General features: G+C 40.8%; 1 protein-coding gene across 1 annotated transcript; it reads right to left on the bottom strand.

Annotated features, from left to right (window-relative positions):
* Positions 1-2987: 2987 nt before the first annotated feature.
* On the bottom strand, positions 2988-7647 carry LOC112256332 (ankyrin repeat and SOCS box protein 5). Its single transcript, XM_024429504.2, has 7 exons — positions 7354-7647; positions 5470-5549; positions 5274-5381; positions 4912-5062; positions 4445-4579; positions 3908-4099; positions 2988-3753 (listed from the first exon to the last, which is right to left on the bottom strand). Exons 1-7 carry the CDS (start codon positions 7568-7570, stop codon positions 3626-3628), a joined length of 1011 nt encoding a protein of 336 aa, XP_024285272.1. The 5' UTR covers positions 7571-7647; the 3' UTR covers positions 2988-3625.
* Positions 7648-17440: the final 9793 nt, after the last annotated feature.

The following is a 17440-nucleotide window of genomic DNA, read 5'->3' as shown; positions in this document are numbered from 1 at the left end:
TGCAGACGTTGAAATCAGGTTAATTTTCGGTTCTGAATGAAAGTTGAAAATATGTATTTTCCATTAATTGAAAATACATATTTTCCGGACAATTAAAAAATACATATTTCCGTATGTTGAAATCAGGGTCATTTTCAGTTCTGAATGAAAGTTGAAAAGACATCCATGTCTATATTTCAACCAAAACAAGGCTGATTCAGACGAATTCTGAACCAAACACAGAGGTCTATGTTTGGGACAAATCAAGGCTGGTCTAGACTAGACCAAAAACCAACGTGCGGGGAAATCAAGGCTGGTCTTGAATCTGCTACATGATTTATGCCTCTTTCCAACAGCACCCTAGAGCTCTGGGAATGAACAAGCAACATGTTTTGCGCCTCTGCCCTTGACAAAGTGGGCACTATTGATCACAGGACGGCATCAGCGCTCATCCAAAAAGCGCATATGCCACTGGTGGAGAGAAATTGTCATTGGGCTGAATTATGTGAGGTTTTATGTGTTGTTGGAGGTGCGTCTTGGTCAGTTCAGTTCAGAAAATGTCTGTCTCTTCAATCTGCCACCATAGGAGGCCGCCTAATTCTGACTAAATAGCGTGCCTGCCTTGCCTGTATTAGCGGACCGATATAGCCTGTTGTATAAGCTGTGCAAACAAAGCACACAATGGATTCAAGACATTGATCCCAGATTCTAAGTTTGTCCGTGTCAAAGTAGCCTGTCATTTGGATAATTTGTGAGGTATTAAAAAAAGATTCTGCTGAAGTCTGGAGTCATCTAAAATTACGTAGAATTGTGTGAAATGCATTTCTAAAAGTCAACATTTTTCCTGGACCCTAGGCTACAAGTTCAAACATGGTTACTATTCATTTCAATTTTTGTAATGTTCTGGGAATGTTCTCCAAATGGTTTGACATTTCGAATGTTCTCAAATGGTTCAGAGAATGTTAAGAAACAACGTAGTTCCGTGAGAATTTTTGTATTTCAGCATAACAGTTTCTCATGGTTCTATTTAAAGTCATGTTCTCAAATTGTTGTGAGAATGTTAAGAAAACTTTCCATATAAACCATAAGAAAACTTTAGTAATGTTCAGAGAAAGTTCTGAGAATGTTTAAAAAAAAACATATACATTCCATTTTCAGCATCATCAAAACTATCTCTATCCTCTATCTTGTTAAGTGTGCTCAGATGTGTTGGCTGCGCACACTAATTGACCACACCTGATCTTAATGAGTGCTTGTTTCCTTTGAAAAGGTGTTTGTTTGAATAGACTAAACGTAACAGCTTTGTAAGCATAAAAAACAGTCAGTTGTGAGCGCCATCCTGGTGGTGCAGTGGACTAGGGGACTAGCGGAATTCTATGATTCGAGTACAGAACATTATATGTTAAAATTTCACTGATGCCGTTTCACTGATGCACAATAAAAAATGTGTGTTTGCATGAGTAATGTGTAAGGAAATGTGTGTCCTATCTGTGCTTGGAGTTCAAAAAGGTTAAGCTAAAATAAGCTAGCTGTGTTACTAAAGTCTTATTCAAACATTCAGTGAAAGTTGTTATTTAAAAACCTACAAATAACCTATAATTTCCATATTCAGAGTGTTAATAAAACCTCCCAACAAAGCTTTCAAGGAACCAGAGTAAAGCGTTCTCCGAACCTCCACGCAACCTAAAAATAAACGTTCCCAGAACAGGCAAAACTTTCATGACTGTTCTCAGAATGTTTAGAAAACATTTTACCTGTCAAGAAAGGTGGGGCTTTGTTCCAACAACTCCCAAGACACCAAATGTGTTATCTGGGTAGTCATAAATCAACATGGTTGAGATAGATGCACTAGGCATATTACTTAGCACTAAAATATACTGTAGTAACGAGACTTGACACTCCAAATGAAATGAGGGAATTGGCAGACAGACAAGAGAGGCTGACAAATGTCCTATTCACATTATTTTATTAAAAGCTGTGTATGTTATAACTGTAATGTTAATAGATAGCACGGAGCTATAATACAGCATGCATTTTTCAAAACTGCCGTTGGTCATGCTTTGATTTTCAAGCTCCATTGCCCATGATTTTAAACCAGTCACAGCACCGCCACCTGCTGGTAACCCGCTGAAATTGTAATTTTAGAGCAAATACTAATGATTGAGCTACTTACTGTAAGTGTAATGGACTAGTGAATAACTAGATAATACCTTCCATGATAGTTATTAAGAACGGATGTGCTTTAATTAGTTCATAGAGGTGTAGAGGTACTTTTATTAGAGCTATCGTGTCAGAGGCAAGTCAGAGCTATCTCTCACAAATACACACCAAACGGCTGCATCTCCTGGCCTTTTCATTTGTAATCAGCGAGTGTCTGTCTGATGCACCTCAATCACCCTGAAACATACGACTTTTCTCCCGATGGATGATTAACATGACTCTAAAAAAGGAAAAGTGAGTAGAATTGAAGGAAAGCCTACCGTGAAGACCTTACTGTAAAATGTCTGTGGGAAAAAAAATGCAACTAAATGTACACTCACTTGAGCATATTCTTTGGAGGAAATGACAAATCCATGCCTTGCAGCCACTTGAGAACTTCTCGTGGCAATTCTATCTTTTTCGGTAGGCTATGCATAAGTCATTGTTAGCTAGCCAATCAGCTGTAGCATCTATAAACCAGCCACATGCTTATGACATGACACAAAAATATTATTTACTGTTGCTGTTACTTTTCCTATTCAGTATTTAGCTAAAGTTGTTGCTATAAAATACTGAGTCTTGTTTTGGTAAACGAGCTAGCTAAGTTAACCCGCTTACTAGCCCATATGATATGATACATTTCACGTTGATCAACAGTTCTATGGCAACGGCCCTACTTCTCCTTTCTCTCGGGAAAGTGAATGTTTTCACGGGAAGGTACATTGTTTCAACCCACTGGGAATGGAAAGTGTTGCCACGTACTGAAAGCAGCTTGCTTTTGAAAGACTTGCGAAATGCAAACTGTAACCTTGAATTCAAAGCATTTTAATAAGATAATAGCTCGCAGCTCAGACAATGATATTGCACATATTAAAACACACCAAGCAAGCAAATGTATATCTATATTTTGGAGGATATGAATGCATGAGTGAATTGTTCTCCATAATGGTAAGGGTTTTGGTGAATTTCAAGTTTTGCCGATGCATAGGTCTAACGTAAATCATAGAACAAGGTGATAAACCACTATAGTGTAATAATCAAAATTAAGCAAATGTTTCCATAATACACATGCACTTTAAATTGTGCTATTGTACATGTATGAGCATATGTGCCAGCCATTTTTATTGACTAAATAGTGAAAAGAGGCACTCATTGTCTAAGTGTGTTTTACAATTGAGCTCTGGATTTACATGAATCTCTCCCTTGAAAATGTTCATAGCAAACCATGGTTGTTGGTCATTGCTCCAATCCCAAATTTGAGCATTTGATCTTGTGAACCACACTCAAATCAAGTATAAGCTAAATCAAGTATGTATTTCATTCCTTAAAGTGCCAGTTGTGTCAAAAGTGCTCCTTCAACCATTGCAGGCTGTTGAGTTCCCATGAATGATTGACATATGGAAGAAGCCACCACCACAGAGTATGAAATTGTGACGTTCTCTGGTTATCATCTGTACTGGAGGTAGTTCTTGAGGGTATTGGGCAGGGGTAGATGGTTGATGAGGTGAAACCTGTCACGGCCCACACAGTCACGGATGCGCTGGCGACACAGCTGACTCAGTGGTTGGGGCGTGGCTGAAAAAAGGAAAAACCATATCATGATGGTTTTGTTTAAATAATATAATGGAAAGCTAGTTGGACTTGGGGAAAGAAGCAAAAACACTACGAGACTTTGGATATAGGAATTTATGGATTTCAAAAGATGACTGGATAAGACTATAGAACTTACCCTCATAGACCAAAAGGAACCCCTCTGTCAGGCTGCTGGGGGGAGCGGCCTCCACAGGTCTCTGGAACTCCATGTTCCTGGCGTTGATATCTGCCCCAAAGTCCAACAGCAGCTTAACAATGGCTGTGCAGTCCTTTTCAGCAGCAGCATGTAAGGGAGATTCCATATATATACCTTTCTGTACATTTGCTCCTGTGTGGAGGGAAACCAAGATAAGCATACTATGGATTTAATACACATTTAATAGTCCTTGGTCATTCAGTTACAGGATTTGAGTACTCTATCGCTGGTATAACATGATGTATTTAGACTTGTGTACACTTTTATGCAGGTGGGTGCAACATATTAGTGGTGTAGAAAAGAGCAGATGCTCCGAGCTATCCCACCAAGGCCAAGCTACTACTGCATAGTGAGAGTGTTATACATGTACTGTACATTTCACTACTTTGGGAGACAGTAATAATCTTACCACTAGTTTTCACTCCTCCTCTCATCATGCTATGGTGCTTTGGCAGAGAAGAGGTGCACGTGCCTCACCTTCCCTCAGCAGCCTCCGGACACACTCTATCTCCTGAGAGACACAGGCGGTGTAGAGGGGCGTTCCCAGGTGAGGAATTTCAAAGTCCACATCTGCTCCCCATCTGACTAGAGTCTCCACACACTCACTGCTGCCTGCCCACAATGGGCACATACATGGGAGTCATTAGGATCGTCTTTCCGATTACTGCGGTGGGTGTCTTAGCTAATTATTTCTGCACCCGTAATATCCTCTAAGCATTATGGGACATACTCTGACTTGAATTATGTTTGTGTGTCTCAAACATGCACTGTTACATCAAATATTGTACTCTGATCGGTGACATTTTGATTCAGATGTTTAAGTTTAATGTATTTGCCTCAATCCCAATTTAGAATACAGCCCAAAGGTCCGTGAAGCATACTTCAAGGTTTGTACTCGATTAATTAAGATAAGGATGTTGGAGTGATACAGGTACTGAGCATACCTTTACTGCTGGCTTCATGAATGGGCGAGGGCTGAAATACCAGCGCCTCGGGTTTGGCCCCGTTCTCCAGGAGGACCTCTGCACATGATACACTACCCACTGAGCACGCGTTGAACAGGGGAGTTACCCCGTCAATGGTGGTGATGTTCACCTGCACAGAGTCTCATGTTAACTCTGACCGCTCAGCTGAATAACATAGCACCATTTTGGGGCAGAGGAAAAATAACAAGTTACAGAGAACAAGAAGTATTTTCAGAAGCCTTATTGACACATTTCTTAATTCATTATTTACTAATAATTATTATTGTTTCATAAAAAATATAGTATTCTTGATTATAACTGTAACTTCTTCAGTGACTCACATTGGCTCCTGCAGCGATCAGAGCTCTGGCACATGCTACATGGTCTCCAAAGCAGGCCTCGTGGAGAGGACTCACATGGTCTATAGTGACTACATTTACATTGTGGCCCTGTGGGAGCAGCAGAACACGACCATAGTACATTGCAGAAGGTAAGTGGGTGCACACACTGAACTGAATTGGATTACCTTTGGCTCACCTGTAAAAGGAGATTCCTCAGGGCGAAGAGACGACCTTGGCATGCAGCATCATGTAAGGGTGAGCGGTCTGCCCAGGACCCTGCAGCAAACATAAATGCTTATGTCACTCATAACAACTTACAGTCTTACAGTTTTGATGAATGATTCCATTTCACTGGGCAAATGCATACACCTGGGTCAATATACAGAATAACGCCAGATGTGTTCCAGACTGCGTCATCATTGTTGCCTCCCTCCATATCACAGATCTATAACACTGCTGAAAATGTTGTATTCTATTTCTCTTAGTTTGAGGTAAAGTACTAAAGTTCCATGCAGTCCAATCGTGGGATGAATATATACTGAGCCAATATGTCTACACTGGGAATAGCCGTAAAATCGCTTGACTCTCGGTTCAAGTTATCTTGAAATAACCTGCTTGATGTAGCAATCAAAGACCAAGCCACTGTAAGTCAGAAACAAAACTTGTTCTGTGAACTACATCACTGACCTTTAATGACGCACAACAATATTTTACTTTGTGTTGCTGTTTGCTGCATTGGTGCTCCCTTTCCATGGACCAAGCATGTTGGCACACTGTCTGTCACTGACACTGAGAAGTGTGAGTGAGTGTTGTTTTGGTCTGCAGGTCTGTCTACAGTACACATACCTTATTCGTAGACGCTAACTGCTTTAGCGCCTATTGACGATAGTATCTTCTGACTGGGGGAGTTTTGTTAAGAGCCTTGAAGCTTGCTCTAAACATTAACACGCAACACTTGTGGTACGTTTTTGGAAACATAAGGAATATATCTTGGGCTCCCAAGTGGCGCAGCGGTCTAAGGCACTGCAAGAGGTGTCACTACAGTCCCTGGTTCAAATCCAGGCTGAATCACATCCAGCTGTGATTTGGGAGTCCCATAGGGCGTTGCGAAATTGGCCAAGAACTGTCTGGATTTGGCCGGGGTAGGCTGTCACTGTAAAATAAGATTTTGTTCTTAACTGTCTTGCCCAGTAAAATAAATAATAAATAAAATCTTTCATATCAGCGCGAAATAATTTTCTAAAGACAAAAGGTTACATTTCTAAATACCTTCATAGGGTTAGGGTTAGTGTTATTTATTTATTTTTTGGTTAGGGTTAGTGTTCCCACACAGCCATATCTCCATGTTACATCACTTGTTTACGGAAGCCAGATGGAAGACATAGACGGCCATCTGTTCTAGTTAGCTATCTAGCGTGCTCTGAACACCTGTGTGTAAGCGTAACAGGGAGGAAATGTAGTTGGTCAACTGGAAGACCACACAGCTTGCGGATCTGTGCACAACTTCTACAGTAAGTATGACTTTTTTATTTGAAAGATAATTGCTCGCTGATTTCGAAAACTGTTTTGAAGCGATGATTATTGACTTTTTTTTAACGTTAAAAGACAGCGTCGGAATTGTAGTTCTCATGGAGCCAAATTGGGGCGGATGTAACCGCTGAAAACCCTGCATAAGGAGAAGGGTTTTCGGGAGCAATAGTACACGACAGTCAGGAATGGAAACTAGGGCAAGGGGGTGGTGAGGCACCGCGTGGTCCCGTTCTATTAATACAGCAGGGTAGAAATTGAACTGACCAGTATGTACTGTGTATACACAGACACGTTTCAGGTACTTTTCATGTTAAGGTCAATAAAGTGAGTATATGCGTTATTCTCAGTATTCAGTGTGTAGCCTAATCATAAAACAAGAGACCCTTCCATTCCATCAGTTAATCTCTTCCTAAATATGAACTCTTCAGGTTACAAGGCAAAATGCAATGGCAAATATAAATAGCATAATCATATGAATATAGTCAGTATTCCAATGTTCCAATTTTTGGGGGACAATGGATCAATGTAATAGAGAGATGTGTGTACTCACTGTGTCCTTGACCAAAATCATAGAACTCTGCAGATATCCTGGCTGCCTCCTTGCGGTTCCCTCTGATGATGTAAAAGTAGGAGAGGCAGTTGAGGCTTATCTTAATAAAGAGCTTGAAGCAGAACAGTGCCAGTATGGTGAGGTAAACATTGGAATAATGCAGCGAAGCGAACGGATTCTCTGTTGCCTCTGTCATATTGCCCCCTCTTTTGAGCATGGCTCTGCTATACTGAGGGGATCATATGCCACTCGCAAGCAGTCCTCACTGAACTAGCTGATATAATATTGTCCAGCTGCTGTTTCTGTGCCTGTATTAAAATAGTGGCTCTCGTTGTCATTGTGGTGCAGTGGAGTGCCATTTCTATGACGGAAGTCAATATCAACCTGTAATCATGATACATTTTTTCTTGAACAATCAAAGCATGGAGCAGTGTCCACTATTGGTTGCGATGCATTTTAGGGGCTAAATTCATTGCAACTTGTAAACCAGACTGTATATGGTCCAAAATAATGTTATTCCATAAGGAGTAGGGGAATGTAAAAATGTTTAGTGCACTTTTAATCCAGGAACAAGGAAAATGCCTACATCAAGGCTACATTTCCAACTGTACATAAATAAGACAGATCATTTTAGTATGTTGTATATGCAGCAGAGGGCAGTATAGGCTAGCTCATGGGTTTTGACGAACTGTAGAGATCAGTTTATGTCAAAATTGACCTTACGTAGCAGGTTAGGATAGCTTGCAGTTTAGGAGAATTAACGTAGAAGGTTAGGAGAATTGCATTAAGGTTAGATAAAGGCTTAGGGCTAGCTAAAATGCAAAAAACAAAATTGACATGCATAGTATCTTTTATAGATCTGGAACTGGAGGAAAATGGGGAGCGGTCATGCTTTTTCAATTTCAGTGAAGGGGAAGGTTTAGTTAAAAAAAAAAAAAAAATCTAATCCAGAAGAGGGTCATGTAATTTGTAATTTATTAAATCTGATTTTGAATTATTAGTTGCTTACTAGGCATGTGTGTCCAATGCCACCCCTCATCTCTGATTCTCAGCTGGGCACTCAATATCAAGTGTGCCTATAGGCTATTTAGTGTGGTCTCAATCAAATGATCCATAGGCAACAAAGGGCATGCACAGAGCAAAGTTATATTTCAAAGATAGCTGCTGGGATGGTATAAATTAAACTAGGCTGCATCACACACTGCAATGGATATTACAACCCTGAGCCTCTGCCTGTTCAACTTTTTTGTTTGCTGTTTAAACAATGGCTGTGCTGTGTAGGGCTACGATGGGAGTAAAATCTTCTTCTGATTTTTATATTTATTCGGCCTAGTCCAAAAATTCAATATCTTGCGCGCGGACTACCCTATAGCCTATGTTCTGTTCAGTTTGAGAAGGAGAGCGTTAAGTGAGAAGGAGGACCTGAGGTTAACTTTGATAGCTTTCTGCTACTATAACTGATTTTTTTTGCCCATGATGTCGGCATATTTATCTGAGTTATTTATCTCACAATAAGCCAGATTCGAGTACAGGCTGCTATATCCATATATTTGTCGGTCAATTGCTGTGTCAGTGAATGGCTGTTAAATTAAAACCAAGACTTGAATTGAGGGGGTATGAGAGGGTATGCCATAGGCCTACCTTTTATTAAAGAAAATGGCAAAAAGCACAGGCTTGTCAGCTTTAGACTTGGAAGACATTTAAACGGATCCTAATATATAAAGTGATCTATAACAGAGCTTATGTCCTTTTGATGCTTTATACTACAAACAAGATGTAAAATACCTGAGAAAGACGTGACTCCGATACATATGGGGATATCATTGTTTCGTTAACATTCAGAGGCTGAACTACAACCTATAGCCGAGGAAACAAAAAAATGACTTTGCTTGAGAAGTATTCTATCAGTTGATTAAGCCATTCACTTTCTGTGCAATAAAAGATGATTAAACACAGACAGCTTTTAGGGAAACTCTTGTGACCTCTTGTTGGGAAGAAGAGTAGCAAGCAGTTAACGCTTACATTTTTCTGCATTGGTAGGACTACTCTGTCTGGGGTGGAAAGGTAGGCCAAACTTTTGAAAGTACCATGCTCAGATTCCTAATGAAATCACAGATTTAATTATTTGCACACATGGACAGTTTTGTTGCAAACAAGAAATGCTGATTTGGAATTGGAGAAAAATGATAAGATGAACACAAAGGCCCATCTCTCTGTCCATTCTTATAGGGAACCCAAACCGTCTGCGCGCGTGCCATCGTGCAAACATTTATTTTGTCCCCCCACACCAAATGAGATCACGACACGCAGGTTAAAATATCAAAACAAACTCTGAACCAATTATATTAATTTGGGGACAGGTCGAAAAGCATGAAACATTTATGGCAATTTAGCTAGTTAGCTTGCACTTGCTAGCTAATTTGTCCTATTTTGCTAGCTTGTTGTTGCTAGCTAATTTGTCCTCTTTAGCTAGCTTGCTGTTGCTAGCTAATTTGTCCTGGGATATAAACATTGAGTTGTTATTTTACCTGAAATCCACAAGGTCCTGTATTCCACCAATTAATCCACACATAAAACAGTCAACCGAATCGTTTCTAGTCATCTCTCTTCCTTCCAGGCCTTTTCTTCTCTTGACTTTATATTGCGATTGGCAACTTTCATGAATTAGGTGCATTTCAAAAATGATGTTTGACCAAATACAATGCTATTTCTCTGTAAACAAATTAACAACAGACTTACAGCATGCTTATAGAGAAGGGCACTCAACATGTACTGCACTGACACAAATGACTGATGATTGGTTGAAAGAAATTGATAATAAGAAGATTGTGGGAGCTGTACTGTTAGATTTCAGTGCAGCCTTTGATATTATTGACCATAACCTGTTGTTGAAAAAACTTAAGCGCTATGGCTTTTCAACTTCTGCCATATTGTGTATTCAGAGCTATTATATCTCATATAACTCAAAGGGTTTTCTTTAATATAAGCTTCTCTAATGTCAAACATGTAATGTGTGGTGTACCGCAGGGCAGCTTTCTAGGTATTCTACTCTTTTCTATTTTTACCAATGACCTGCCACTGGCATTAAACAAAATATGTGTGTCCATGTATGCTGATGATTCAACCATATATGCATCAGCAACCACAGCTAATGAAGTCACTGAAACCCTTAACAAAGAGTTGCAGTCTGTTTAAAATAAACTGGTCCTGAACATCTCTGAAACTAAAAGCATTGTATTTGGTACAAATCATTCCTTAAGTGCTAGACCTCAGCTGAATCTGGTAATGAATGGTGTGGCGTTTGAACAAGTTGAGACTAAATTTCTTGGCATTACCTTAGATTGTAAACTGTCCTGGTCAAACATATAGATTCAATGGTTGCAAAGATGGGGAGAGGTCTAGCCGTAATAAGGAGATGCTCTGCTTTTTTGACACCACACTCCAAAAAAGCAAGTTCTGCAGACTCTAGTTTTGTCTAATCTTGATTATTGTCCAGTTGTGTAGTCCAGTGCTGCAAGGAAATACCTAGTTAAGCTGCAGCTGGCCCAGAACAGAGCGGCACGTTTTGCTCTTAATTGTAATCGGCTGATATAAATACTATGCATGCTACTCTCTCTTGGCTAAGAGTTGAGGAGAGATTGACTGCATCACTTATTCTTTTTATAAGAAACATGAATGTGTTGAAAATCGCAAATTGTTTACATAGTCAACTTCCACACAGCTCTGACACACACTTATCCCACCAGACATGCCACCAGAGGTTTTTTTATAGTCCCCAAATCCAGAACAAATTCAAGAAAATGTACAGTATAATATAGAGCCCTTATTGCATGGAACTTCCTTCCATCTCAAGTTTCTCAAATAAACAGCAAACCTGGTTTCAAAAAACAGATTAAGCATCACCTCGTGGCACAATGCCTCTCCCCTATTAGACCTAGGTAGTTTGTGTGTATGCATTGATATGTAGGCTACGTGTGCCTTTTTAAAAATGTATGTAGTTCTGTCCTTGAGCTGTTCTTGTCTGTATTATGTCATTCTGTATTATGTTTCAAGTTTTGTGTGGACCCCAGGAAGAGTAGCTACTGCTAACAGCTAATGGGGATCCTAATAAAATACCAAAACTGCGTGTCCTGATCGCATCTGGTGTGGATGGAAAAAATTAAAGCACTCGCCCGCCCAGTCTAGGTCTGTCCAAGAAGTGATGGTAATTGGTAGACATGTTCTCTGCTATCCACTTTGTTTTAATTATTATTTGGGGTATAGAGGAGTGTCACTTTTTTTAAGCATTCAGGGAGGGTTTAGGTCAAATATATTTTGCTGAACAGAGGGCCGTCCATTTTCATTTCAGAGAGATCAAATTTTCTCCATGTAACCCTTATTATAAATAACGTTCACTCCCTTATTGTAGCTAGCTAACATTAGATAATTGTAACACTAACTAGCTAACGTTATTTGTTGCAGAGGAATGCCACAAATAACACCTTATAGATCTTCACTGGCTGTCAATACACATTTGAGACCCTTTGAAAGGAACTCTTCTCCTTCATGTCGTTGTTGTCTTTATTTCAATTTGATATATGGCAGAGTCCACTTTGGTATGGATGGCTCTATGTGAATGAACCCCACTGTGATCAAAATCAGAAAGGGATCATCCCCCTGTGCTGGAGATCCACCTCACCAATGACACAGTCTGCTTCTTCGACTCTACTGTGGAAATCACCTACGGGGATATACTGGGCTAATTCATACTGGGCTGGAACAAAGCCTGCAATCTCAGCAGCCTTCAAGGATTTGCAGTTGCCTATCCCTGCAACAAAGCACTACTCTTTTGTTCTTGGCATGAACGCATATAGTTCCAGGTATGCCTTTTGACTGCAATCATTCTGACATGAAATGTTGTCCTCTACCACACACAAACACACACTTTTGATCGCAGACTGACGGAGAACTGTGAACAGATAGTTAAAGCTATGGAGAGAAGACATCCAGACTCTATGTTCAGCTTCTCCCACGCGAAGGAGATGGTGAGGAGGCAGAGCTGCAGGTGCTGTGCTCCTAGACCAGGCCATCCTACCAGGAGTTGACTACATCATTAAGAACACTTCCCTGTTTTACCCCGGTCTTCACTCTTCTATTAAGGTGGGTAAGGCTGATACACCATCATAATTTTAGAGAAACACATTATGAGCAAGCTCAAGTCATATATTTGATTGCCTCTAGGCTATTTAGTGTGGTTTACAAATGAAATGTAATCCATTCAGTAAATGGCTTTGGATTCATTTATTCATCACTGTTGTGACTGAGTAGTGTACTGTAGATTCAGAACAATGATGCATTGTTATAATTTTGCTAAATGGTTCAGATTTCATAATGCTAATTAAAATAAAACCAAATCAATGGCATGCATGTAACTGTCCAAATTTTGATTGCCATCTTTTAGGCCAAGCATCTCAAGGTCTACCATTTTGTGAAAATGACATAAGATTTCACTCTTCTATTTTACAAGTAGGCTACACATATCAATACAATGGAATCAATATCCTATACCACTTAATTTAACAATTTCCTATACCACTTAACAATTTGACAAAGACACTGTACAGTAGTTTAAAGATCAAAGATCAAGTGAAAACAGGTTTTTAAAAAAACAGAAATACCTTATTTACAGAAGTATTCAGACCCTTTGCTATGAGACTCAGAATTGAGCTCCGGTGCATTCTGTTTCCATTGATCATCCTTGAAGTTTATACAACTTGATTGGAGTCCACCTGTGGTAAATTCAATTGATTAGACTCAATTTGGAAAGGCACACACCTGTCTTTATAAGGTCCCACAGTTGTTAGAGCAAAAACCAAGCCATGAGGTCAAAGGAATTGTCCGTAGAGTTCAGAGGCAGGATTATGTCGAGGCATAGATCTGTGGAAGGTTACCAAAACATTTATGCAGCATTTAAAGTCCCCAAGAACACAAGGGCCTCCATCATTCTTAAATGGAAGAAGTTTGGAACTACCAAAACTCTTCCTAGAGCTGGCTGCCTGGCCAAACTGAACAATCGGGGGAGAAGGGCCTTGGTCAGGGAGGTGACCAAGAACGTGATGGTCACCCTGACAGAGCTCCAGAGTTCCTCTGTGGAGATGAGAGAACCTCCCACAAGGACAACCATCTCTGCAGCACTTCACCAATCAAGATTGAATTCTTTGGCCTGAATGCCAAGTGTCATGTCTGGAGGAAACCTGGCAACATCCCTGCGGTAGAAGCATGGTGGTGGCAGCATCATGCTGCGGGGATGTTTTTCAGCGGTAGGGACTGGGAGACTAGTCAGGATTGAGGCAAAGATCCTTTATGAATCCTTTATGGTAACCTTCCCCAGATCCTTTATGAAAACCTGGTCCAGAGTGCTCAGGACCTCAGGCTGGGGCGAAGGTTCACCTTCCAACAGGACAACGACCCTAAGCACACAGCCAAGACAATGCAGGAGTGGCTTCAGGACGAGTCTCTGAATGTCTTTGAATGGCCCAGCTAGAGCCAGGACTTGAACCTGATCAATCATCTATGGAGAGACCATCATCGACTCAGTGGGTTTTGTCCAACATGTCTCTGGACCTACTCACTGTCACAATCATACTCTGGACCTAGTTTTGTCCCATGGAATAAATGTTGTGGATCTTAATGTTTTTCCTCATAATCCTGGACTATCGGACCACCATTTTATTATGTTTGCAATTGCAACAAATAATCTGCTCAGACCCCAACCAAGGACCATCAAAAGTCGTGCTATAAATTCACAGACAACACAAAGATTCCTTGATGCCCTTCCAGACTCCCTCTGCCTACCAAAGGATGTCAGAGGACAAAAATCAGATCAAACTGAGGAACTCAATTTAACCTTGCGCAATACCCTAGATGCTGTTGCACCCCTAAAAACTAAAAACATTTCTCATAAGAAACTAGCTCCCTGGTATACAGAAAATACCCGAGCTCTGAAGCAAGCTTCCAGAAAATTGGAATGGAAATGGCGCCACACCAAACTGGAAGTCTTCCAACTAACTTGGAAAGACAGTACCGTGCAGTATCGGAGAGCCCTTACTGCTGCTCGATCATCCTATTTTTCCAACTTAATTGAGGAATATAAGAACAATCCTAAATTTATTTTTGATACTGTCGCAAAGCTAACTAAAAAGCAGCATTCCCCAAGTGAGGATGGCTTTCACTTCAGCAGTAATAAATTCATGAACTTCTTTGAGGAAAATAACATAATTATTAGAAAGCAAATTAATTACGGACTCCTCTTTAAATCTGCATATTCCTTCAAAGCTCAGTTGTTCTGAGTCTGCACAACTTTGCCAGGACCTAGGATCAAGAGTTTTAGTGTTTTAGTACTAAATCTCTTGACACAATGATGAAAATAATCATGGCCTCTAAACCTTCAAGCTGCATACTGGACCCTATTCCAACTAAACTACTGAAAAAGCTGCTTCCTGTGCTTGGCCCTCCTATGTTGAACATAATAAACGGCTCTCTATCCACCAAACTCACTAAAAGTGGCAGTAATAAAGCCTCTCTTGAAAAAGCCCAACCTTGACGCAGAAAATATTCCTCCTAAAAATTTTAGAAAAGTTTCTTGCGAAGCAACTCACTATCTTCCTGCAGACAAACAATGTATACGAAATGCTTTAGTCTGGTTTTAGACCCCATCATAGCAATGAGACTGCACTTGTGAAGGTGGTAAATGACCTTTTAATGGCATCAGACCGAGGCTCTGCATCTGTCCTCGTGCTCCTAGACCTTAGTGCTGCTTTTGTTACCATCGATCACCACATTCTTTTGGAGAGATTGGAAACCCAAATTGCTCTACCCAGACAAGTTGTGGCCTGGTTTAGATCTTATCTGTCAGAAAGATATCAGTTTGTCTCTGTGAATGGCTTGTCCTCAACTGTAAATAAACTGTAAATTTCGGTGTTCCTCAAGGTTCCGTTGTAGGACCACTATTGATACACAGCTGTACATGTCAATGAAACACTAAATAAACATCAGTTAGTGCTAAATACGGCTGCTAGAATACTGACTAGAACCAGAAAAATTGATCATATTACTCCAGTGCTAGCCTCCCTACACTGGCTTCCTGTCAAGGCAAGGGCTGATTTCAAGGTTTTACTGCTAACCTACAAAGCATTACATGGGCTTGCTCCTACCTATCTCTCTGATTTGGTCCTGCCGTACATACGGTCACAAGATGCATGCCTCCTAATTGTCCCTAGAATTTCTAGGCAAACAGCTGGAGGCAGGGCTTTCTCCTATAGAGCTCCATTTTTATGGAATGGTCCCTCTTTTCACTGGGATTCTCTGCCTCTAAACCTATTACAGGGGCTGAGTCACTGGCTTACTGGTGCCCTTTCATGCCGTCCCTAGGATGGGTGCATCACTTGAGTGGGTTGAGTCACTGATGTGATCTTCCTGTCTGGGTTGTCGCCCCCCTTTGGGTTGTGCCGTGGCGGAGATCTTTGTGGGCTATACTCGGCCTTGTCTCAGGATGGTAAGTTGGTGGTTGAAGATATCCCTCTAGTGGTGTGGGGGCTGTGCTTTGGCAAAGTGGGGGGGGTTATATCCTTCCTGTTTGGCCCTGTCCGGGGTGTCATCGGATGGGGCCACAGTGTCTCCTGACCCCTCCTGTCTCAGACTCCAGTATTTATGCTGCAGTAGTTTGTGTCGGGGGGCTAGGGTCAGTTTTTTTATATCTGGAGTACTTCTCCTGTCTTATCCGGTGTCCTGTGTGAATTTAAGTTTGCTCTCTCTAATTCTCTCTTTCTCTCTTTCTTTCTCTCTCTTGGAGGACCTGAGCCCTAGGACCATGCCTCAGGACTACCTGGCATGATGACTCCTTGCTGTCCCCAGTCCACCTGGCCGTGCTGGTGCTCCAGTTTCAACTGTTCTGCCTGCGGCTATGGAATCCTGACCTGTTCACCGGACGTGCTACCTGTCCCAGACCTATTATTTGACCATGCTGGTCATTTATGAACATTTGAACATCTTGGCCATGTTCTGTTATAATCTCCACCCGGCACAGCCAGAAGAGGACTGGCCACCACTCATAGACAGGTTCCTCTCTAGGTTTCTTCCTAGGTTTGGGCTTTTCTAGGGAGTTTTTCCTAGCCAACGTGCTTCAACACCTTCATTGCTTGCTGTTTGGGGTTTTAGGCTGGGTTTCTGCACAGCACTTTGAGATATCAGCTGATGTACGAAGGGCTATATAAATACATTTGATTTGATTTGAAAATAGCTGTGCAGCATTGCTCCCCATCCAACCTGACAGAGCTTGAGAGGTATCTACAGAGAAGAATTGGAGAAACTCCCTAAACCTTTTTACTTTCACTTTCCTACATTCCCTATCACCCAAAAGTACTCTACATTTTGACATGAAAATGGTCCAATTCACAAACTTTTCAAGAGAACATCCCTGGTCATTCTTACTGCCTCTGATCTGGCAGACTCACTAAACACAAATGCTTCGTTGGCAAGTTATGTCGGAGTGTTGGAGTGTGCCCCTGGCTATCTGTCAATTAAAAAAATATCTTAATATAAGGTTTGCTTAATATAAGGAATTTGAAATTGTTTTTACTTTTGATACTTAACTATATTTAAAACCAAATACTTTTAGACTTTTACTCAAGTAGTATTAAACTGGGTGAGTTTTGCTTGAGTCATCGGGAGCAACGATCATGTGGCCGAGAGAGAAAGAGGAGTGAACCTGTACACGCTGTACTCTGATCAACCAGCCAATGAGGAAGGCCTGTGACGCCTGCCTGACCTCTAGGCCTGAGCGTGAGTACTCAACTCCTCTGATATGGACCAATGTGGTTGTGCGCAAAGCAGTTCTAATCACATTTAGGGCTGGTGTCATAGACCCATGACTCAGGAATAGGTTGTATCCAGTTATGACGAGAGGTGACTTTGTGCAGGTTTCCTTGACCAAGAAAGGTCAATGTGCTAAATAAAATGTTCCTGAAAAAATATGAATATACAGTATTTTGATTTAAATAAGTTGTATGCAAAAAAATGCATGCAGAATGGGTTAAGATCATCAAATTTG

The sequence above is a fragment of the Oncorhynchus tshawytscha genome, linkage group LG08 (genome assembly GCF_018296145.1).
Source record: "Oncorhynchus tshawytscha isolate Ot180627B linkage group LG08, Otsh_v2.0, whole genome shotgun sequence".
Taxonomy (NCBI): domain Eukaryota; kingdom Metazoa; phylum Chordata; class Actinopteri; order Salmoniformes; family Salmonidae; genus Oncorhynchus; species Oncorhynchus tshawytscha.
The sequence above is the reverse complement of the archived record's forward strand: the minus strand, read 5'-3'. Positions and strand labels throughout refer to the sequence as shown.

Excerpts from the sequence above, each read along its gene's own strand:
- LOC112256332 (XM_024429504.2), bottom strand. The coding sequence starts at position 7,570 with ATGCTCAAAAGAGGGGGCAATATGACAGAGGCAACAGAGAATCCGTTC. Across the intron at positions 4,100-4,444 it reads CCGGAGGCTGCTGAGGGAAG|GAGCAAATGTACAGAAAGGT; the intron begins GTGAGGCACGTG and ends CCCTCCACACAG. Across the intron at positions 3,754-3,907 it reads GTTCCTTTTGGTCTATGAGG|CCACGCCCCAACCACTGAGT; the intron begins GTAAGTTCTATA and ends TCCTTTTTTCAG.